The 24,885-nt window shown below is 36.7% G+C and overlaps 1 protein-coding gene, 1 non-coding gene and 1 pseudogene across 2 annotated transcripts; 2 read left to right on the plus strand and 1 right to left on the minus strand.

The window, feature by feature from the left end:
- Positions 1–11,022: 11,022 nt before the first annotated feature.
- LOC143631286 (uncharacterized) lies at positions 11,023–15,583 on the plus strand. Its single transcript, XM_077100095.1, has 8 exons — positions 11,023–11,136; positions 11,582–13,792; positions 13,892–14,018; positions 14,089–14,180; positions 14,376–14,620; positions 14,701–14,787; positions 14,896–14,995; positions 15,074–15,583. The coding sequence occupies exons 1-8, from the start codon at positions 11,047–11,049 to the stop codon at positions 15,311–15,313; spliced, it is 3,192 nt and encodes a 1,063-aa protein (XP_076956210.1). The 5' UTR covers positions 11,023–11,046; the 3' UTR covers positions 15,314–15,583.
- Positions 15,584–18,054: 2,471 nt separating this feature from the next.
- Positions 18,055–23,253, minus strand: LOC143631261 (UPF0481 protein At3g47200-like; annotated as a pseudogene).
- LOC143631292 (small nucleolar RNA SNORD25) lies at positions 19,830–19,915 on the plus strand. The gene has a single exon (XR_013153322.1). It is a non-coding gene; the product is annotated as a small nucleolar RNA SNORD25 (small nucleolar RNA).
- Positions 23,254–24,885: the final 1,632 nt, after the last annotated feature.

Raw genomic sequence — 24,885 nt, forward strand, 5'->3', positions numbered from 1 at the left:
TTATTTTGTTAATAATAATAATAATACTCTTGTTAGTAATAATAATGATAATAATAATAATTATATTGTTAATGATAAAAATAATAATTACCTTGTTAATAATAATAATAATAATAATATAAATTAGATAACATACATGGGTTGCCGGAGTTGATTTTCGGCCGCCGAAAGCGCGCCAGAAAACAGAAACAGAGAGAGAAAAGAGAGTGAGAGAGAGAGAGAGAGAGAGAGAAAGAGTCCGAGAGAGAGAGAGAGAGGCAGCGAGAGAGAGATAGGGAGATAGATAGAGAACGGCGAGGAGAGAGGGAGAGCCGAAGAGGGTGAGTTAGAGAGAGAGGGGTGAAGCACGGTTTTGAGGCCACGACTGCCGAAATTCCGGTCGCCGAAAAAACGAAAACCGAGGGGAAAGGCTACGGGCTGCCGGAACAGGAGGGAAAGAGAGCCGTAGAGTAGAGAGATGGAGGCGGTACACCGGTGGCCGGTTTTCCGGTCACCGGAAAAACGATAGGCGGCCGAAGAGAGAGAAAAACGGCACCGGAAGTGGAGGTGGGGTTGGAGGTCGGGTTTCCGGTGGTGGTGTGTGTCACCGGAGGTCCCCGGAGACGGGAAACGGGTGGCCGGAGGCTCGGGCTCGCCGGAGATGGAGGCCCGCCGGAAAACGGCTACAAAGGTGGGTGGCAGTTGGTAGTTTGTTTGTGATGTTAATGTTAGGTTTAGGGTTTTTGCTTTTATATATGCATAACATATTTTCACAAATGGTCCCTCAAGTTTGGTATTTAGTTTATAATGATTTTAAAACTAGTATAACTTTAAAGAAATCCATTTTAGTCCCTAACGTTTACTTAATCGAGCTATAAATTATAAATAACCGTGTTTAACAAATCCCACACACGCTAGAGTTATAACATCAATAATTTGATAAAATGTCGGTTCGGGTTTACAAACTTAACCACAACTACGAAGTATTACTTATTTAAAATAAACGCGAAAGAAATCGACATGTTACAAAATGATTACAAAAATGAATATAAAACGAGACTCAAATTTGACGAATGTCACACTAACAGATTCAATTGCCCCAAATATGTTAATGTTAATCAAACTAGCCTTAGGGCTTTTGTTCAACACATAATCGCGATATAAACCATATATTCCATTACCTTGAAAGATGATCGAAAGGGGGTTAACCAGATCAGAACATGGCCGTCTGAAAGAGATGATTGAACAAGATATCAACAGGTCACGATAATCAAATTGGTTATGGGGTAAAGGTTGGCGATAGCGTGAGTGAGCTGCGGACGAGTTTAATTGAAAAATAAACGAGTTTATATATTGTTTTAGGAGTCAATTGGTCTGCGGTTCGTTCTCAACGAATATTCGAATCATTAGACGTCAATTAGCTGTTAATTAGTCGCTCTTACCATATAGATTGATTACGTGTTAATTAGAGAACCATAATTATCATCAATCCCTCGATTATCAGCTGATTAGATGGGTTTTGACTTTGGTCAAAATCGTGAATGGGGTGGGGGGCTGCAGGTACGTGACAAGGAAGGAAGACAAGAGGGGAGTTTGGGAATTTGACAGAATTGGCCCCTCAGTTTTGGATATGGTTTAAATGTAGATAAACTTAATAAAAGTAACATATATTTATAATAAAACAAATATCTTTTAAAATTTCAATAGATTAAAAGAAAACTAAACGGGTCGGGTTCCGGGTTTGAAAAATGACGAATGTTACAGTATTCACAACTTTTTGAAATTTCGTCTCGAAATTATAGAAAAACCATAACATAAAGAAAGAAAGTAAGTGTCAAGAGATTTTTTTTTAAATAAAAATACCACAGATCTTCAAGTTACCCAAATAACTCTACAAAAGAAAATATGATAAAGACACTTATATATAGGATGTACCAACAGCGTATCCACCATGCACTTATCACATTCATATTTGTATCATTACCCAAAATCATTCTAGGTTCTAAGTTATGACACACAACTATATCCACTATGAGTTCCATGCAAGGACTTTGATAATTATGCGTGCACTCATAATTATGTAGGTCGTCGCATGATGCACATAGTTCGTCCCGTTATGTGGGTTCGAAAACAATGTAAAAGAAAACCCTTTTTTTATAGATATCATTTAATCAAGAGCATGAACTAAAAATTGAATGAAAATTGATGAACATAATTAGCTAGTAAAATAATTCAAAAAAATGACGAAATTGTTGAAGTTAACCAACGAGAGTAATAACGACAAAATGAAATATATAGATAGAGGAAAATTTTGAAATTATATAAGTAACTTAAACATACGATGTAGAGAAAATGATCTCTGGACGAATCGATATGATGGAATTGGTCTCTCTTGCCTTAAAAACTGCTCTAGAAAGTGATAGAAACGAACAGGCTCGTCCAAACGTATTTCAACTCAAACCCTAACAATCTCGTCTTTGCAACTTGGGGTCCATCGCTTATCGCGTGGACCATGGTCAAACTTTCACTTAATTGGATCCCATCACGATACGCGATGGGTCTTCAACCTGTCCCATCGCGTACCGCGATGGGAGTCTTCACCAACAATCATTAATTCTTGCATTGTTTTACGAGTTGGACATTCCGGGTTTTCATTCCGTGCACTTGCAGGTCCAAAATAGTAGCTTTAAGTACCTGTGACCTGAAATATAACAAACGCGTATAAAGTACCAAAGTTCATACAATAAACGACTAAAACTAGTAAATAACCAAACTTAAATATAAACAAACTGACCGCCATCACATCCCCACACTTATAGTTTTCTTGCCCTCTAGCAAAACTCTAAAGTAAGCATTAACCTCTATCATAGGTATGTCAATACATGACTCAATAAAATGAATGCACAACACAATAAAATGCTCTACACCACATAGCTTCCCCATACTTGGTATCTGCTGCACAAAACTAGAGACAACAATCAATACACTACTAAATAAAATGAAAACAACTTGGAAACATACTTACAAACCCCGAGTTGCCTCCCGGTAAGCACTGAATTGTGTGTCTACAGCTCGACAATGCCTTGAATGCTCAATTGTCTTCATAAATATACAAGGTCACAATGAAGCTCACCGATTCTTTGTCCATGTTGTGAATGTCATCCATTTCCAAGTATGACTTCAATTTATAGCCATTTACAACCTACCTCAATTGGTCATCAAAATCCTCGATCTCATATTGCCCGTGATTTCCAACTCGAACAATCAAATACGGGCCCCTCCAATTGCTTTCAACTTACCCGGGAAGAGCTTCATCTTTGTGTTGTAAAGCCAAACCTTTTGGCCAACTTCAAATTTCTTCAACCTGATCTTTGCATAGTGTACCTTCTTCATCCTCGCCTTGTATGTTGATGCACACTCGTATGCCTTATCTCTTAACTCCTAAATCTCGCACAATGCCAATTTCCTTGCTTTATCTGCATTATCATAACTTGTATTAACCTTTTTCGTAGCCCAATAATGTCGTTGTTCAATCTCAACCGGTTAATGGCAATCCTTTCCATACATAAGTCTATAAGGTGTTGTATCAATAGGCGTTTATAAACTGTTTGGTAAGCCTATAAAGCCTCGGTCAACTTAGACCAATCTTTATGGTCCGTCCGAACGAATTTCTCTAAAATCTATTTAATTTGTCGATTAGACATTTCAACTTGGCCACTCGTTTGTGGATGGTAAGGTGTTGCAATCCTATGAACAACACCATATCGTTTAAGCAACTTACCGAATTTAAAATTTTTGAAGTGGGATCCCCCATCACTTATGATGGTTCGGGGATTCCAAATCTCGAAAATATTAGATTGAACAAAGTTGCAAAAATATTATGCAGGCAAAGAAAGAAAGCTAAATCTAAACGAGCTGGAAGAAATAAGAAATGAAGCATATGAAAATTCTATAGCCTACAAGGCAAAGATGAAAGAAGTTCACGATGCGAAAATTCGGAAGAAAACCTTTGAAGTTGGTCAAAAGGTGTGACTTTACAATTCCCGGGCCAAATTCTTTCCTGGAAGTTAAAAAGCAAGTGGATGGTACCTTATGTTATCTTACGAGTCGGGAGGCGAGGTGGAAATTGAAAATCTCAAAGATAAGACGATACAAGTGGTAAACGGTTATCGATTAAAACCATTTCTTGAAGCCGAAGACATTAACAAGAAGAAAATGGAAGTGGTGATTTTCTTGGTAGACTCGCCAACATATGAGGTCGTCTGAGAGTCAGGTAACATCGGGTAGGGAACAAACCACCCGTATTGTATTTATGTATTTTATTGTATTTTTTATTTTATTTTCAAGTACTTTTTTTAACTTCTTTTAAATACCTAAGCTGGGAAACAGTTGTCAGACGATGTTCATTCTCTAGAACATTGAGGACAATGTTCAATTTTAAGTTGAGGAGGGTGGTCGTCTGACTTAACGAACCTCGACTTAGCGCGTTAAAAATAGGGAAAGATTTTCTTTAGTTTTGATTATGTAGTTATTAAAAAAAATTCTCTTTACGTGTAAAAAAAGAAAGAAACAAATAATAATATATGGGAATATTGATGTTAATACTTCCAACTTTCACTCACTGGTAGATAACACTCCTAAGTAATGTTTTGTCTCCCATCACTCCTAACTTGTAACTTATTTTCTCATGTCACTCCCCAACTTAACGGACCCTAACTCCGTTAGTTTTTTTAGCTGACGTGGCACATTTTAACTGACGTGGCACGCTATTTATTAAATACCAATAAATAACATTTTAAAACACATTACTAATAATAAAAAATCTAATAAACCATCATATATTTTACAAGCCATTGTTACCTACTCATCAACGCCTCTCGCCCGCCCCGTCTCCGGCCAACATCACCTCACACCAGTTCTCCGACCAACGTCTATAGTCGTTATTATGCGTTATTCGATTAACGAAAATTGCTATTAGAAACGAATCATTCGGATCTGTACCGGAATCACATGTAATTGGATGAATGGGAATCGTGGCACCCTCTGTTAGGGACACAATCCAAAAATCGGAGAGAAAACCGATGCTCCAGTGACGTCATGGCTGGCGAGATGTGATGGGTGGCGGATGAAATTGCTTTTCCGGTACGGGATCTGAGCCTAGACACCTATCATTTTCAACTTATTATTAGATTCTTCCAAAATCTTGAAGCTTTGAATAATTTCAATGAAGGAAACAGAGAGAGGAATGGATAGAGGAGGTATTCTAGGTGAGCATTCTAAAAGTTAATTGTGTCCAACAAAGAAGATAATCGTCGTGGCTATGGGTTCCGGTGATGATTGAAGGAGATGAACGTGGTGGTGGGTATGGGTTTCGACGGTGATTGCAGAGATGTGGTGGTGGTGGTGTTGACTTGAGAGTTGAGACTAGGGGTGTCAATCGTGTAGAGTTGGTGGGTTAACGGGTTGATGTGTTTTGGGTTGGCGGGTTAGCGTGTTGAGATTTTTCAACTCTAACCCAACCCATATTTTTATTCGTGTCGGGTCGTGTTGACCCATTCAAATTCGTGTCGTGTTCGGGTTGTGTTTTGGGTCAACCCATTTTGCATTCACATACGAATATGAGTAATATCTAATGACTTGGTAATAAATTAAACAATTTGTTTCTCTTATTCATTTCAAACTTGTTAATAATTTGTGATAAATTTAATTATTTTTGTGTATTTATTTCTGAATCTTAGTTAACAAACTTATGTTCACATATTTATCTCACGACAGAAATAAACGAACGAAATAACTAGAGAATATACAGTTAGAACTACTAAATAAAATTATTAGAAGTAAAAAGTAGATAAAAGTAATGTAAAAAGAAATTAGTTTTACATCTAAAGTTAATTGATATATTAAAAATTTAAAAACTAAGTATTTAATTTTAAATTTTAAAAATATCTTATCTATAAAATAAAAATATTAGCTTCTCTAAAATTGTTAAATGGGTTAACATGTCAACCCACTTTTTAACAGGGCGGGTTCGGGTTGACCTATTTTTTAAATATGCTGGGTTCGGGTTGACCTGTTTTAGAAAACGGGTCGTGTCATCCGACCCAAAACCTATATTTTTTCGTGTCGGGTTCGTGTTGGGTTTCAGGTCGTGTTGGGAATTGAATGTAATTAATAGTATGTTATAATAAGGGGTTAAAACTACAGTTATGCCACGTCAGTTAAAAGGTGCCACGTCAGCAAACAAAACTAACGGAGTTAGGGTCCGTTAGGTTGGGGAGTGACAGGAGAAAATAAGTTATAAGTTGAGAGTGGTAGGAGACAAAATATTACTTGGGAGTGTTATCTACCAATGAATGAAAATTTGGAGTATTAAAAACCAATATCCCTATTTAATTTAGACTTTTGTTATCTAATGGTTGGTTTTGATTCAAACTTGCTATATAATCTAGTAAGCCATGTAACCAGGTTTCGGTTTGTGACATTTACATTTACATTTTAGTATATATTATACACTAGTTTTTATCCCAAGTATTATAAGGTTATTTTACATTATTTGTTTCTTATATTTATATATTTTTTGAATTTTAATTTTATTTATTGTAAATAAGTTAATAATATACTTAGGGTTTGATGATAAAAGAGTTTTACAAATAAATATGATGTTATAACGCGTTTAAAAGCTAACTGATTTTGGTGATACACATGACCCGCTTATTTTTTTTTACTATAAAGTTGTTTCTTAAATATAAATAATATTTTTTTTAAAAAAAATTGAATATTAGTTTTTAGTGTATCCATATTTTATAGGATTTTCGTATCAAATATTTGGTAATATTAATTTTTATTTTTTTGAGATGTTATAACTCATTTAAGGGCTATTTGGGTTTGTGAGACTCATACCCGTGAATTCAGATCAAATGCATAAGAAGCCTCCATTTACAAATAAAACAATCTGTTGGCTTGAGAAAATGTATGGAGCAACCAGAGGGCTTTTAAAGGTTTTATTTATATACATACTAGCTTTTATCCCCCATATTGCAGTGTTGTTTTACAATATTCGTTTTTAATATTTATATATTTTTTTGGATTTTAGTTTTATTTATTGTTAAGAAGTTAATAATATACTTAGTATTTGATGATAAAAGAGTTTCACAAATAAATGAGATGTTATAACCCGACTTAAGTTATCTGAGTTTGGTACCCGTTTATTTTTTACCATAAAATTGTTTTTGAATTATAAAAAATATGTTTTTAAATAAAATCGGATATTAAGTTTTAGTATATCCCTATTTTATAGGATTTTTATATCAAATATTTGGTGAGATTAATTTATAATTTAATGAGAAGATATAACCCGTTTTATGCATATCTGGGTTTGGTGAGACCCATACCCATGAATTCGGGTCAAATGCATGAGAAGCCTCTATTTAAAAATCAAGGAAACCTGATAACTCCAAAAAAAGGGGCGAGTGACCACATCGCGACACGTAGGATTTTATTGTTTTCGTTTATATATATTACTAGTTTTTATCCCCCGTATTACGGGGGATTGTTTTATATTGTTTGTTCTAATATTTATTTATTTTATGAATTTATATTTTTTTACTGTATGAAAGTTAATAATATACTTATGGTTTGATGATAAATTGTTTCACAAATAAATGAGATGTTATAACCCAATTTAAAAGCTATATGGTTTTGATGAGACCCAAGACCCGTTTATTTTTTTTACTATAAAATTGGTTTTTTAATTATAAATAATATTTTTGAAAGTCAATAATATACTTATGGTTTGATGAGACCCAACACCCATTTATTTTTTTATAATCAAATTGGTTTTTTAATTTAAATAATATATATACCTTTTTTTAAAATAAATAAGATATTAATTTTTATTATATTCTATTTTATAGGATTTTTACATCAATAATTTGGTGAGAATAATTTTTAATTTAATGACATGTTATAACCCGTTTAAGGAGAGGTTTGGTAAGACCCATACCCATGAATTCGGGTCAAATGCATGAGAAGTCTCCATTTAAAATTCAAGCAAATCTGGTGACTCCAAAAAAGAGGGGAGCGACCACATCTCGAGACGTAGGATTTTTATGTCTTTGTTTATATATATTATAGATAGATTATAGATAAATTATAGATATTTAATATTTTAAATTTAAATTTAGAAGGAATATATATGAAATTGTAAAATCTAGTATATCAAGTATGATACTATGATTCATATATATTGAAATCACCTTATACATGCATCAACATATTTGTATATATTAAAATATCTACATGAGCGTTTGCTTGAAGTTTTTTTTTTCATTTATTTTGTTAATAGTTAAATAAGATAAAAAATTTTACATGAGTTTTGTGATATATAGGTTATATCTCACTTAAAAGAAGATTAACATCAGATAATAGATTCAAAGCAGAACCACATCATATTCATATCTTAGAGTTACGATATATATCGGGTATGTTTGACAGGAAGCTTTTAGGAGCTTCAAGCTTCAAGCTTTTAAGAAAAAGCTCATACTCAATTAAAAGCTCTGTTTGGTTCAAGGAGTTTGAAGCTTTTAGGTTAGGAGAAAAAGCTTAAAGCATCTACTAGTAGCGTTTAAAAAGAGCTACAAGCTTTTAGTATGTTAATTTACTTAAATAACCTTTCAAAATAAGTATGTTTACTATTATTGTTTTTAATTATGCCCATATTAGTAATTTTATACGTTTTATTAAAAGCTCCAGCTAATCTGCCAAACATCTAAATTTATCTAAAAAGCTACAGCTAACAGCTACAGCTAACAGCTAACAGCTACAGCTTCCAGCCACCAGCTTTCAGCTACAGCTACCAACTAGTTTTGCCAAACATACCCACCATATAGTAATGAAATAACAAATATAAAAGCTATCAAATATGGAATTAAACAAGTACTCTTTCTTAAACACAGTTTTTTAAATAAGGGTTATGTTCAAATTTAAAACTCAAATGGAATTAGCGCACTTGCAAAAATCTGCAAATTTATCTGTAATGGATCCATCAATCCCAAAATCTTTGACATGGAGACGAATGGCCCGTACAAGAAGGAGGCACCCACGAGAAGAAAGGTTGATTTGTGGGAAGCCGGTGAGGTCATCAATTTTTTACTATAAACTTTCATGGTGATGATCTATGAGCTTCGAGTTATTGCTATAATCTTAGGTTTTCGAATACCTTGTTAGGTTTTGAGACCGATCAAAACCGTATATATTTAAATATTTAATTTATAAAATTAACCAACCAATTGTGATAATGAAACCACCAGTAAGGAAAACATTAAACTATCTATATCAATCAATGATATAAAGCACAATCACATCATATATAAAAGACATAATTACAGAAATTGTCCTTTATGGATACACTAAATTTCAGTGGTTGTCCTTTATCTTTAAAAGTAACATATTTTGTATTTTACGTTTCCAAATGTAACACCATTTGTCCTTTGACCCTAACTCAGTTAGTTTTTATCGTTAAGTCTGATCATGTGCCTTGCACATGAGGGTAATTTGGACATTTTAACCATTTATTAAAAAAACCTTTTAAAAATAAGAGAATATAAATTAAAAATAAATGTATCTCTATCTCAAACTTCTCTCTCTCTCTCTCTCTCTCTCTCTCGTTCATCACCATCACCACCACCACCCACCACCCCCACCCAAACACCGCCACCATCCAACCTCTACAAACACCATCTCTGCCTCCTCTCCACTTCTCCGTATGCTCTTCCTCATCTATGTTGATATAGAGATGAAGTCGCCCCACCACCAATATTGAAGACCTGGAATAGTTAGGGTTGAAGACGAGGCCCTAATTGGTCAATGAAAGACCGTGAACGGTCTTCGATTTGGGTTTTGATTTAGCCGGAAATGGTTGATTGGACTTCGATTAGGCTATTGATTTGTCCGACAGACGATGAATGAGATCCGATCTGGCCGAGATACGATGAACAGACTTCGATTAGGGTTTCAATTTGATTAAGCATGAGATAATCAGGTGCGATGGACCGATGGTACGCACCCTTTTTTCAACTGGTAAACTCAACCAGATTTTCCGGTGACCGGAGCGCTTACTCGTTTTTTCGATGACTGGAGTACTAACTCATTTTTCCGGCGGTGCTTTAATCGGCTGGTTAATGGGTTCAAAGGCTGATGATTGTTGTGGTCGTTTCAGGTGATGGTGGCGGCGGCTGGGCGGGATTGGTGATGGTGGCGGCATATATATATATAGAGAGAGAGAGAGAGATGGTGGCGGCATATAGAGAGAGAGATGGTGGTGGTGCAGCGGTGGTGATTGCCGGAGGTTGATGGTGGCAAGTGGTGGGTTGGTGGTGGTGGTGGCTACTAGAGAAGAAAGAGATACCATATATATATATATACTTAAATAAATGGATATTAAAATGTCTTTTCAATTAAATAGGTGAAAGTACTAATTTGTCCTCATGTGCAAGGCATGTGACCTGAGTTAACGAGAAAAATTAACTGGGTTAGGGCTAAAGGACAAATGGTGTAACATTTAAAAACGTAAAGTACAAATTATGTTACTTTTAAAAATAAAAAACAACCACTAAAATTTGATGTAAACATAAAGGACAATTTCTGTAATTATATCTGTATAAAGAAAGAACATGATTACTTTGAAAATCTCATTTAGTTTCAACATACACAGACTAGTCAAATGTAACAATTAAAAACAAAAAAAAAACATTGTATTTCAATATTTCATCAATGAGGTACCCTGCAGACTGCAACAAATATACATACACATGGCATGTTGCTGCGTTGTACGGATGAATAACCCATTTACCAATTTCGTTTATCTTTTACTTTTTCATTATTTTATTATGTAAAATACCAATTCGTACTTACTTGGCCACAACGTTTCGCTAATTCCTAATCTCTCTCTCTCTCAAAATTAAAATAAATATATTTGGGTTTTAAAGAATCATTAATTAAAATTCGAAAACCCTTCTTCACCAAACACCCACATTCAACAGGATCAAGCTTCTCACTCGCACCTCATGAATGGCCGACGACGCTGAACCGGCCGGTCCGATTTCCAACCGATCAAGAAAACGCAAAAGACCCCCAACGATTCCCAACCAGAAAGTTGAAGTAATGTTATACCCATTTCAATTTTATTATTCTATTGTTTTTTTGTATGATTTTGGGGGGTTTCGATCACCGATTGGTCAAATCTTGACTTTCGGTTTGTGGGTTTTGTTAAAGGCTTCATATTTTAGGGGTTTTGAGCTGGGTTGGTGTTATTTTCTTGTTTTGACTGATTGCATGCCTACATTGTGTTATCGGTGGCTTATTTGGTTATTAATTTGGAGGTGGGGTGGAAAAGGAATGTTAATTAATGTGATTCAAATTGGGGGTTTGTGTTTGATTTTGGTCTGTGACTTTAAAGGTGTTAATTTGATATAATATGTTTAATTGTTTGTGTATAAAATGGTAAGAAATTTGGGGGGTTTTGTATGTATCAGAATATATGATTTTAGCTGGTTTTGTTTAGTTTTTTGTATGTGTGAATGTGTGATTATGCAAATTATATCAGGTGAGGAGTATTGAAGACGGGTTTGAAGGCTCGTGGCACCGTGCGACTGTGATTGATATTAAAAACCAAAACCGTGTGGTCAAATACGACCGTGCTTTCTGTGACGACGGTTCTAAGAACCTTGTTGTCTCGGTCCCGGTCTTGTCTCATAAGTTTCGTGGCAGGATAAGGCTAAAGCCCCCTCGGGTGAATGTTAATTTAAAGTGTCTCCATTATGGTCAGTGTGTGGATGTGTTTCATCAGGATGCATGGTGGGAAGGTGTCGTTCTTGACCATGATGACATGTCGGATGAAAGATCGGTTTTCTTTCCTGATATTGGTGATGAGCTTAAAGCGCGGGTCAAGAACATACGGTTGACCCGCGATTGGAATGCGGATACGGGTGCATGGAACTTTCGTGGAGATTGGATTTTTCTTGAAGTTGTTGAGGAGTTGGAGGTTGACTGGCCCGTTCTTGTTTCGGTTAAACAAATTTGGTATGAATTGAGGATGAAAAAACAATTCAAGGAAGAAATTAAGGAGTGGATGTGTGAGTTTAAGGATATATGGAAAGAGCCCGTTAAGGAGGTGGTTTTAGATAATTTGAAGTTGACAATGGTGGAGTTTTTTGGTCGGCTGGAAGTCCTGGATGTTAACAAACGGTTTCTTGATTCGATTGTGAACATCAAACCATCTTTCTTTTCATCTTTTGGTGATCTACCCTTTGATCCAAATCTTTCATTTGTTGAACATAAGTTTAATGATGATAATGATAATGATGACGGTGATGATGATGACATGGGTCCACCGGGTTTTTCAAAAAATGAAGCGGTTGTTATCACTGATGAAGATGACATGGTTCCACCGGGTTTTTCAGAAAATGAAGCGGTTGTTATCACGCCCGAAGCGGAAGAAAGTTATAAATGGACTCAAATACATGACTTTTATAAGTTTGAACCAGATCTAGTGGTGGGGCCAGAGTGTTGTCCCAAGTCAATCTTACAGTACTACACGAGCAGTCAGAATAAGAGGCCCCCACAAGCGTTGACACTGAAAGTCAGACAACATTTATTGTACCTTGGATGGAAAATCGAGCTCAAACGAGCTTTTTTTGGGTCAAAAGAGAAGGCCGGTATTCGATACCGGTATACCGACCTGACTGGAAAACAATTTTATTCACTTAAAATCATATGCAACGATTTATGCACTCTTTCATCCGAATACACCTCTTTGGAGTCATACCAACCACCACCACTGCCACCGCCGTCACCACCACCACCACCACGGCGGGCCAAAATGGATGTTGACTCTGAATACTGTCCACAAGCGGTGTTTGACTATTGTTCTATGACATCAGAAGAACACCGTGAATGGAGACAAAAAGACGTTGATGTTCGGGACCTTCAAATGCGGGCCAAGAAACATCTTTTTGCTTCCGGGTGGTCAATGTGTCATGCTGGTGACACCCGTAACCGCATCGTGTACCTATCACCGAAGGGGAAAAGGTTTAACTCGATTCGTACAGCATGCAAATTTTACATATCGGAAAACTGTTCCGAAGTCAACACCGAGACGAGTGAAACAAACGGTCAAAACACTAGCAAAGAAAATGGGGTCGGGAAACTTTTAATCAAGAAAAAAGACGGTGTTTTGAGTATTGAAGTCGTGGCAAAACGAAAAGATTCTCTGTTAAACAAAATGTACGAAGAAACCAAAACCGAAAACTCAAATTCTTCTAGAAAGTCACGAGTTTTGAGGTCAAGTAAAAGGGCCCGTGAGGATATATGTCCAACGCACCAAACCCCACGAACCGTTTTATCTTGGTTGATAGATAATTCAGTTATTATACCGCGGTCAAAAGTGCAATATCGGTGTAGGAAAGATGGGCATGCAATGAAGGAGGGTCGGGTGAGTCGTGACGGGATTAAATGTAATTGCTGTCAAACGGTTTTTAGCGTGTCGAAATTTGAGTCACATGCGGGAAGCAATAACAGACGACCCTCGGCTAACATATTTTTGGAAGATGGTAGGTCGTTACTTGACTGTCAGTTGCAGCTTAAACGTGACCGAAATGCCAAGATATGTAAAGCCGAATCACATAGATTGAAGGGCAACCGGCATAAGTTAATAAAAGATAATGATTATATATGTTCGGTTTGTCATTATGGTGGGGAGTTAGTTTTATGTGACCAATGCCCGTCTTCATTTCACACGCATTGCTTGGGGATAACGGTAACGCTTATTTTCCTTTAATCCTTCAAGATCGTTAATAATTTAATACGAAATTTAGAGTTTATCTTTACAAATATTATTATTTTTGACTTGTTTTAGGAGGTCCCGGATGGTGATTGGTTCTGCCCATCGTGCTGTTGTCGGATATGTAACCAAAATAAATGCAGTGATTGTGAGGAAGAAACGGATAGTAACATTCTAAACTGTGAACAGTGTGAAAGAAAGTGTATGTATATTTAAATTTCTTCGCGCTTTGTTATATTTAGCAATATTTTTATGAGCAATATTTTCTGCAGATCATGTTGGATGTTTAAAACGAAAAGACGGGGTCTTGAAGCCCGAGAGTTATTCTCAAGTAAACTGGTTCTGTAGCATGAGATGTGAAGAGGTATATATGATGATGATGATGATGATGATGATGATGATAATAATGATAATAATAATAATAATGATAATAATGATGATAATAATAATAATAATAATAATAATAATAATAATAATAATAATAATAATAATAATAATAATAAGTTTCAGACTTCAGTTTTGGCAGTAATCTGATCCACCTGTCATAAAATGTTTGCAGATATATTTGGGCATTAACAAGCTCTTAGGAAAGCCGACACCGGTGGGTCAGGATGATTTGGTATGGACAATATTGAAACATAGAAGACCCGATGGCACAAATGATGACACCTCACATATGGATGAAATAACTGAAAGTTATAGCAAGCTGAATATTGCTGTTAGCGTGATGCACGAGTGTTTCGAACCCGTTAAGGAGCCTCGGACCCAACGAGATATAGTCGAAGATGTTATTTTCTGCAGATGGTAATATTAAGTTTTAATAGTACCAAAATTCTAGTTATTTAGCACTGTTAAATTATGGTAACCGTGTAAACTAATTACAGGTCGGAGCTAAACCGTTTGAACTTTAAGGGATTTTACACAATTCTTCTTGAGAAAGATGATGAGCTCGTTTCAGCAGCCACGATAAGGTAATAATGTAATTAGAGTTAGATTTATAGATATTGGTGTTTCCTTTTATTATCCTAATTATTTGACACGCTTACCGTATTTTATATATTTATTGTTACGGTTATAAGGATTTATGGAGAAAAAGTTGCGGAACTCCCGCTTATTGGTACAAGATTTCGATACCGTAGACGTGGCATGTGTCATGCGCTTATGAACGTGCTTGAAAAGGTAATATCTTGTTTTTTTATCATTATTGAAGAATTTATTTGTTTTTTTTAATACTTTTATATCTTCGTGGCTTTTCAGAAACTTGTGGAATTAGGAGTGGAGAGACTGGTTTTGCCAGCTGTCCCGAGTGTGCTACAAACTTGGACCTCATCCTTCGGTTTCTCTGTGATGACCGAAGCACAAAAGCTGGACTTTCTTGGCTACACGTTTCTTGACTTCCAAGGCACGCACATGTGTCAAAAACTGTTGGGTAACGCTCAGCTGTCTGCAGAATCAAGCATATCAAAAGGTGGGATTTTTGTAACATATTTATTTTAGTTAATTCCAGGATATACAAACGAATAAAATTGTGTATGTTTGTGCAGGTAATGTTCATGAGAATATTAATAATGGAAGCAAGGTTATAGATTTAGATGGTGTCGGTGCGGTTTCTGAAGCGTCTCAAGCTGATAAAGTAGACGAGATGATGGCTGATCAGCATTCCTTAAAGTATGTCCTGAAACTAATTAATGATATGAGTTTCCTATTATTAATGATTTTTCTAACCACTATGATTGTGCTAGTGTCGGTCAAGCTAACGAGACCAACAACGACAATAGCTCAGCGCCTATTGAAGTCTTGGTAATTTCCATTAATCTACACGCGCTCCCAATTACTTTTATAATCATAAATAAATTGAGAAATAAATATTTAAGTTGTTGATTGTAGGCAAACCAACCATCACAGGTCGAGTATCAAAGTGAAATGAGTGTTGAGTGTACCATGGAAGCATCAAAACCGAAGGAAGATGATAGCAGCGGGCACCTGAAATGCTATCAACGGAGGAAATTTGTTTCTTGTGAGAGCTGATCATGAAAAACGGAAGTAAATAAATACAAGGTTGTTGGTCTTTTTTGGAAAACGAGATGAAGTTGGTAAGGTGTTTATTAGGTGTAAAGTAAGTAGTGAAATGTGTAGATTAATTCGAGACGGGAGTTGGCTTTGATATCTATGTACATCTTGTCCGTAGAGCACCGAATTTTGGGTTTTTGTTTGGATATGTTGGCGCTTGCGGTTTCAGCATGGCGAGTGATGATGCATTGTGTTTAAAGTTTGCGTTGTTGACATAGGAGAGGAGTGTGCACACTGCAAATGTTATGAACCGGAAAAATCAAGTTTTTCAGAAAATAATTATTAAGTAACATGGTTTTCAACTACTTAAAGCTAATTTAGTGGTTTTAAATTCAAGTCCCCTAACACTAGAATTAAGGTCGAAATGTGTCATCGAGTCCATGAGAGGTTTTTTTCTTTTGAGGGGGGGGGGGGGGTGGGGCTCTTCCTCTTCCATCTCATAGTTGTCGTGGAAGCGCTAGACGTTACTTGGAATGCGAAGTTGGGTACTTCACTAGGTATTAACACCCAAAAAGAATAACCTGTTTATCTCACACCTATTTTATGCAGATTTTGTAATTTTCCATGGAACACCGCAAATGCTAAAATATGTTAGGTGGCATGGGAAAGAAAAGAATTGTGGTGGGGAAAGAACGAACCATGTGGACCTTAGTCGGAAGCCTAAAAGTCGTAAAACTTGCTCTCCAAGGTTAACTTGAAGATTTGGGCTAGGGGTCATTTGGTCAACACACAAGTGCAATAGAGTATGGGATGCAATATGGGTTACCACTAAATGAGCATGGTTGTTGCTCAACGATCGTGTCTTGCTATGCTACTATCAATGTAGTAGCAAGTACATGTTGCTCGTTACGGTGTTACCACAACTCTTTGAAAGTTATTACCCGCTAATGGCAAGTGGGTTGCTACTTAAATGTAGCAAGTTTGAATTATTCCGTTCCTCCTAAGGGTTTATGCGCTGCTGAGCTCAATTCCCATTGCTCGTGGTTACTACCAAGTGCCAGTAAGTTCTAAATGCTCGGTGACATCATGAGATGTTGCTGCTCGGTTTCTCATAGTTGCTTTTGATGGACAACAGTGGAAACATAAAACTCTAAGCATTTTCAACTACTCACTAAACCAATAAATTGTCATTAAAGACGTTTAATACAATGTAAATCTCATATTTAATTCAATCAAATACTTTCTAAGTTGCTATTTTCGTTTTGATCATAAAAATATAAGTGCTACCTAAGTTTTTAGTTTTTTTAAGGACTTAAATCACGCAAACTTTTTTTATCACCTATAAAATCTTGAGACATTATATAGTTCCAAGATACTAAGACTAAGGTGTTGTTTGTGTTTTCCAGAGGTAAAATATCTGCAGTCTACAGACAACATCTGCAGACATCTGTAGAAGAAGATGTGAACCAAACCTTTGTAGTCTGCAAGAATATGGCTGTTTGTTTTTTAACGTCTGGATACAGCTAAAACAATTGGTGGTGGTGGACGGTGATAGTGGTAGTGGACGGTGGTGGTGGATGATTGGTGGTAGGTGGTGAATGGTGGGTGGTGGTAGTGGACGATGGTGGTGGCTGACATTGGGTGGTGGAACAAGCCTAAAGAAGAAATTGGTGAAAGTTAATCTTGAAACGAGTTTAAAAGAAAGTTGGAGGGCTAACGATGTAAGTTTTGTTAAATAAGATTTCATTAGTAACTTGAATGTTTAGAATAGTTATTTGTTTACTTTTTGAATGTTTTGCGCGTAGAAAGTAGTAGTCTGAATTTGAACAGGTTGTTTATGTTTAGTTTAAGTAGGATTAGTATGATTTATTCTAGTATATATAGATGGGCAGTTGTCAATGTACCGTGTCAAAAATTATAATAAATAAATGAAAGACTGTGTCTTGGTTGAGGTTAAATTTTTTGTTCGTGTTCTTCAGCAGCCTGATTTCCAAAAAAAAAAGATGAATTGTAAAAATTGTCTTGAAAATGAACACAATGTTAGGATCAGGTTTTGAACATCTACATGAAACAATATTAGATTCCAACACTTGATCAACAAAATCTGTACAAATATTTTTATACAATTACATAACTCTTTAAACATTACAAGCATTCATACTTTCAATCCCAAATAATGTGACAAAAACAAATCATCAAACCATATGCATTCCAAGATTCCAACAACATCAAGAGGGCGGTCTGTAATACCCGAAAACACCATAAAACATTTGCGTAGACGTTAATATTAACAGAATCACGGCTGCAATAAACGATATAATCGCCCACGGGATACTAAAATAGTTATGCATCAAACTCGCCCGCCAAGAATTCCACTTGTGGTTATAAAACCGGTTAACCTTTTCGGACAGCTCCGAAAGATAACTATTATTAATATCAAAAAACAACTTCTTGACATAACCGGTAAACATATCCGCCACGTCAGCGTCGCTCCCTAGCTAGTGCTCGAGAATACCGAAATAATGTAGGCACCCGACATCTTCCTAGGAGTTGATCAGAATGTCAATGAAGATCACGTACAAGGTTATTTTGTTCCCGCAATCTAAATGTGACTGTTCAAACGCAATGAGGATAAGAAAAAACGATTTGGTCCTGTCGTGGATTAAGAGGCGCGAGATCTTTAAAACCCCGTTTTTGAACTTAATGTCCCAAAAACGGTCGGTTTTTCTTTTTTTAAATTTGATCCCGGCTTCTTTAAGCTCCGTTACACAATGAATAAGTTGCGTGAGACGTTTGTCGGCCACACGACTACTATGAGACCATCTTTTCCATTTGTGGGCCGCACCTCAATAAACTCTGTCTGAACACATGGAGACAATGTAGATAAGTTTGGTCCGATAACGGGCCAAACGAGTGATCCGAGCCCATGTCCCCGGGTGACGATTCCATTTTGTTTTGGTCACTTTTACTCAGCGGGAATGAAAGGCCGCTGTCCGCCCGTTGGCATCAACGGGTCGGAAAACCGTAGGGCTAGTTATTATAAAAAACAATATAGTTTATCATCTTTTATAAGAAACTCTCAACATAATTTAGTTATATTAGAGCATGTTTGTGATTGAGTTTGAAAACACCTTATTGGTTTTTTTTTTTAAAAAAAAACCGATTAGTTAAAAAGATGTTTGTCCATTACAAAAATCATTTTCATTTTAGCTTTTTTGATAGGGTAAAAAATTTTGTTTTCTAAAAGCCTCGAATCTTGGCTTTTCAAAATGATTTGTTGAACAAGCCAATAAACCAGTAAACAATTTCAAATTCAATCCCAACTTACTTTTAAAGTCCCTAAACATTTAAAAATAATAATAATAATAACAATAATAATAATAATAATAATAATACACACACTCATACTCAACACGGGAAAGTCACTCAACACAATTATGTTTTATTAAAGTACACACTTGTATTGGGTCAGAACTCGACCCTATCCTATCCGAAAAAAACTTCGGAAAACCTGGCAAAATACCTGACTATACCTGAAACCGGTTCCTACCCGACCTGGTTTTAAGTTTTGTTGACTATAGCCTACCTGGTTTCGTTTGCTGAAAATACCCGGTTTATGCAGCTCGACAAGATATGTTGGAGCAAAATTTGTATTGGGCTGTTGTATTATAAAAAGTCCATGATAGGCCCGCTAGGGTTACAAAGCCTGCCATCTAAACTAATCTCGTATTTATAAAGCCAGCCGACCAACTTCATCGGCATCTTCCTTCAATTAGGTTTTCAGATGTTGTTAAGTTGAGCCATAAAATTTCAAATTAGTGATATGGCTTCGCTATCTGGTCGGCATGAATTAATCCAGTTTCTGCCCGACTCGTTCCCTTGAAGCAACAATAATCGTGCTGTTTTTAGATTTTCAAATCTCATTCGATTATCGTTGGAGATCACTGGAACAGCTATACTTATTTTTTTTTATATATGCATTTAAATTTAGTTTTGAAGAAGTTTAGGCGATGATGAGCCAATACAGACCTGTAATGATTTGCGAGCATGATCGCAACTCTCTATGAACATCTAAGGGACTGAGCCTCCTAATTTCTTCTTCTTCTTCATTATTATTATTATTACTGCTTTCTTTTTTTTTTCTTTGAAATTTTGGAAATTATTTAAAGCGTTTTTTTAGAATGATGTTTAAAAGAGTTTGCTGATAAGTTAAAACAACATTAACTTTTTAACGATTTCTGTCTCTATTTTTGAGCCCTGACGACCGTTTCTTCAAGTAACAATGGTTTTTCCAAAATGTCTAAACAATTCTGTTATCTTACTTAAACTGTCTTTAATCTGATTGATTAATCCCCCCTAATAGGAATTGTCGTGTGCCTAATTTTATAGATGGAGATGACGTTTTTGGAGATTATTTGTCGGATTCGTGCAATTTCTCATGTAAAAAAACGGTGGCTTCGATTTCCGTCGTTCTGAGTTTTTTAACGTTGGATATTTTGACTGGTCTGTCGGATGATTTTGATTTTCGACAACGACCAAGCTCTTTCAGGAGATTTTAAGAAATTTGACAATCTCAGTAATGGGTGTTAAAATTCTTTACCTGAGTAATTTTCTCTTAAATTTATGGTTGGTATTATTTTGCTTCACACTAATTATGATTGTTTGAGAAGCGTTGAGATCTTAAATGGTTTTAAGGGATTTTAAGCCAGCAACCAGTTAAGTTGGTTAATAGATTTTAAGCCAATAAGTGCTGGAACCGGTTAATGAACTAGTCTATTAAGTGCTGGCTTGTAAGTGCTTAGAACTTTGAATAATAAGTTATTTTAAACTTAAAATTCAAAATATTATTGAAAATCTAAATTACATTTTATACCTATGGGAACATACATCATTGCTTGTCATGACTTAATATACCAATATATATTGAAGAGTAAAAAAATGAAAAATGACCCATTGTTCTTCAGTTTTTCTAATTTGGATATGGGCGATGAGATTCACAAATCTTTAAATATGCTCATTCAAATTTAAAACAACATGTCTTTTCTGTTTAAATTTTTTCTGCTCAAATTTTGAGACGAAATTTTGTGCTCTACACTATTAATTTTTTTCTCTACTTCAACCTTTCTCATCTTCTTCCTCGTCTTCATCATCTCCTTTGAACTGGATTCCACACTATTTAACCAATTAACTAAATCGAGCGCAATCAAACACACCCAAGGCAAATTTACCCCTTTGGTGAGAAGACACAACAAACTAACATGAACAATCCCTAAAACTACAAAAACAAAGAAATTGGAAGACCTTGAATGTGGAATTCGAGAGAATTGTAAGATCTTGAAGGAAAAGTGATGAGATCGGGTTGGGAGTGTTAGGAATTAGAAAATTATGAACTTAGGTGGGTGAAATAGGGGTTAAAAATTCGTTTGCATGAAAACCTAGAAACCGTGCATGACCGTGCGGTTTCGTATGCATGCCCATGCCGGTCATTTTCATGACCTTGCGAACTTGCACGATCATGCAATTTAAGTGCGCCACTATTCCATGTTGGTTGTTTCCTAATTTTGACTTCTGATTTTGACTATTATGAGACTAACGCACGTATCCTGACAACTAACGAATGTCAAGAACCAACTCTTCAATTTGGAAATAAACGAGAAACATACAAAAATGTAAAAACTAATGAAAATCCTGAATATGCAAATATTTTAAGGGGTCTATAGCTAGACTCACACTCCCACACTTAGTTTATGAGGTGGAGTGAGAGAACCTCCAGTGCAACATTAACCGGTTCACCAAACGATGATCTTTCACTATGAAGATTTGTCCATCTTCATCGCCAAGCTCAACGATCCCGTAGTCAAACACGTGCCTCACACTATAGGGGCCGAACTATTGAGGCTTCAACTTCTCGGGGAATAAACGAATGTGAGATTTATATAGCAACACAATATCGCCTATTTGGAAATGTTTGTGGTCCTTCAAACGGGTGTCGTAGAGCCTGTTTTTACCCGCATATTCATGATTAAGATTAGCAGTTGTCAAAGCCCAATAGGCTTTATGCTCGAGCTGAATAAGAAGATGACCTGCTTTACCGTACACCAATTAAAACGATGTCGTACTAATTGGTGTTTTGTAGGCGGTACGGAAAGCCTACAGAGTGTCATCCAATTTCTCGGACCAACCCTTATGGTTTGGACTAACCGCCTTCTCTAGGATTCTCTTGATGTCCTAATTGGTGACCTCGACCTGCCCGCTTGTCTGTGGGTGATATGGCGAAGAGAAGCGATGATGAACATCTACTGGGACAATTCCTTTTCTAACCAGGCATTACAAAAATGCGTCCCACGGTCACTGATCAAAGCGTTGGGGGCACCAAAGAGAAAACAATTTCTTCAAAAATTTGACCACCGCCTTAGCGTCACTTGTGGGTAAGGCTTGCAGCTTGACCCACTTTGAAACTATGTCTACGGTTACTAGGATGTAACGGTGGTAGAAAGAAGCCGGGAAAGGTCACATGAAGTCGATGCCCCAAACATCTAAAATCTCACAAACATGAATCGGTCAGTGGGGCATCTCATCTCGTGATGAGATGTTGCTTGCCCTCTGGCAAGCATTGGAAGACTGCACCGTGTCATGAGCATCACAGAAGATGGTTGGTCAAAAGAAACCGACGTCAAAGACCTTCTTCGCAATCGATGTGGTTCCATGGTGTCCTCTGGTCGGGGCAATGTCTCAGGATTTTTATTGCTTCATCACCATACATGCACCTACGCACGAGTTGATCAGCTCAGACACTAAACAAATAGGGATCCTCCCAAAAATAGTACTTAACATCTGACAAGAAATTCTTCTTTTGTTGGCGGACCGCCCGAACAATCATTTTTCACACGGACGACTTCGCCGCACCATCCATTGATGATTATGGCTTATGACTCACACAACCCGAGATTGATGTGAGTTTCGAGATTAAGTTTAGCACGATTCATATGGTTGAAAATTCTATTTCTAGTGTTAAAAAGATTTTTAACCCAACTTTTGGCTAAGACTGAGAACTTAAACAAATTGGCTAAACAAAGGAACCTAAAGATTGATGAGACTCTCTAGAGGCATGATCTTGAGTTGAGGAATCAGAAAACATCCATTCAGACCATCGAGAATTAAGTTGGACAGATTGCCGAACTCCTCTCTAAGAGACAACATGGTAGCATTCCTAGTAACATCGAGAGGAATTCAAATGTTGAGGCTATGGCTATTACCCTGTGGAATGGTAGGACGACCACCCCTATCGATTCATCAGTTTCCACTTGAAAACCGAATGAGGATGAGATCAAGACTAAGACTCCTAGTGAGGTGCACTAGAGGCTAGCCCCAACAAGTACATCACAACCTGTGAGCAAGTCAGGACTTACCTCCCGTTCCATATCCATGCCGTTTGAAGAAACAAAAGATAAAGGAGCAATACGGGAATTTCTTAAATCTTTTTAAGCAGTTGCACGTTAATCTTCCATCCCCTGATGCTTTGAAAGAGATGCCTAAGTATGCTAAGTTCTTGAAAGAGGTCCTCACAAATAAAAAGAAGTTGGAGGAGCTTTCTTGTGTTACTTTGAATGAAGAGTGTTGCACAGTCTTTCAGAATAAACTGCCCCAAAAAATGACAGATCCATGCAGTTTTTAGCATTCCTTGTTTGATTAGTAGTTTTTCTGTTAACAATGCTTTAGCCGACCTAGGTGCTAGCATAAACTTGATGCCTTACTCTGTTTTTTTTTTCAAGCTAGACTTAGGTGAGCCTAAGCCAACTCACATGAGCATTTAGCTTGCCGACCGTTCAGTGAAATACCCTTGAGGCATAGTTGAGAATATGATTGGGAAAATCAAAAAATCCATGTTTCCTGGGAAAATCAAAAAAATTCATGGATGAGGATAAAAATATACCACTTATCATAGGTCGTCCCATCCTAGCCACTACTAGAGCTCTCACTGATGTATGCACCAAAAGACTCACTCTTAGAGTTTGAAATGAGGAGGTGACATTTGATATTGGGAGATCCATGAGACACCCACGTGATCATTATGACGTGCTATACATTGATACCATTGACTCTTGTGTGTGCGTGAGCACCTTCAGGACACGTGTGAGGAGGATTCATTGGATAATTGACTGGTGGAGAGATTTTTGACTTTGTCATTGAGCCTCTACTTGAGGAGTTGGTCTATGGTGTAGATCACGAGCCTCATGAGTGTTTGGAGAAAATTGAGGATGTTGATCACATTGACGAGCCTAAGGAAAAACCTTCATTGATATTAAGGAGCTCCCGTCTCATTTTGAGTATGCCTTTTTGAAGGGCGAGTCCTGCCTGCCTCTTATCATTTCTTCTAGTTTGTTGAGAGAGAGTAGAATGTTAAATTGCTCATGGTTCTCAAAAGGCACAAACGTTCGATCGCTTGGAAGATCATGGATACAAAATGGACCGGTCCATCCTTTTGTACCCATTAGATCTTGATAGAGAATGAATACAAACTTGTGTTGCTGCATCAAAGGCGTCTCAACCGTAATATGCAAGACGTTGTGAAGAAAATGGTTAATGAAGCTGCTTGATGCCGGATTGATTTATCCGATCTCTGATTCTCCATAGGTGAGCCCTGTGCTGGTTGTCCCGAAGAAGGGCGGTATGAGGGTTGTGCTGAATGAGAAAAATGAGTTAAACCTACTCATACCATCACAGGATGGAGAGTTTGCATTGATTACCACAAACACATTAACGCCACGAGAAATAATTATTTTCCTCTTCCCTTCATTGATCAGATGTTAGAACGATTGTCGGTACTTTCAGATCCCCATCTCTCGTGAGGATCAGGATAATATGACATTCACATGTGCTTATGGCACATTCGCCTACTGGTGGATGCCCTTTGAACTATGTAATACCCTCATCACATTTCATAGATGTATGGTGGCGAGAGTTTATTATATGATTGAGGATACCATGGAGGTTTTCAAGGATGACTTTTCTGTTTTTGGGAGTTCTTTTGATCATTGCTTAAGAAATTAGGAGAGAAT

Source organism: Bidens hawaiensis, unplaced genomic scaffold (assembly GCF_021521415.1).
Source record: "Bidens hawaiensis isolate Kalapana, Puna unplaced genomic scaffold, B.hawaiensis_p1.1 tig00006055_1, whole genome shotgun sequence".
NCBI lineage: Eukaryota > Viridiplantae > Streptophyta > Magnoliopsida > Asterales > Asteraceae > Bidens > Bidens hawaiensis.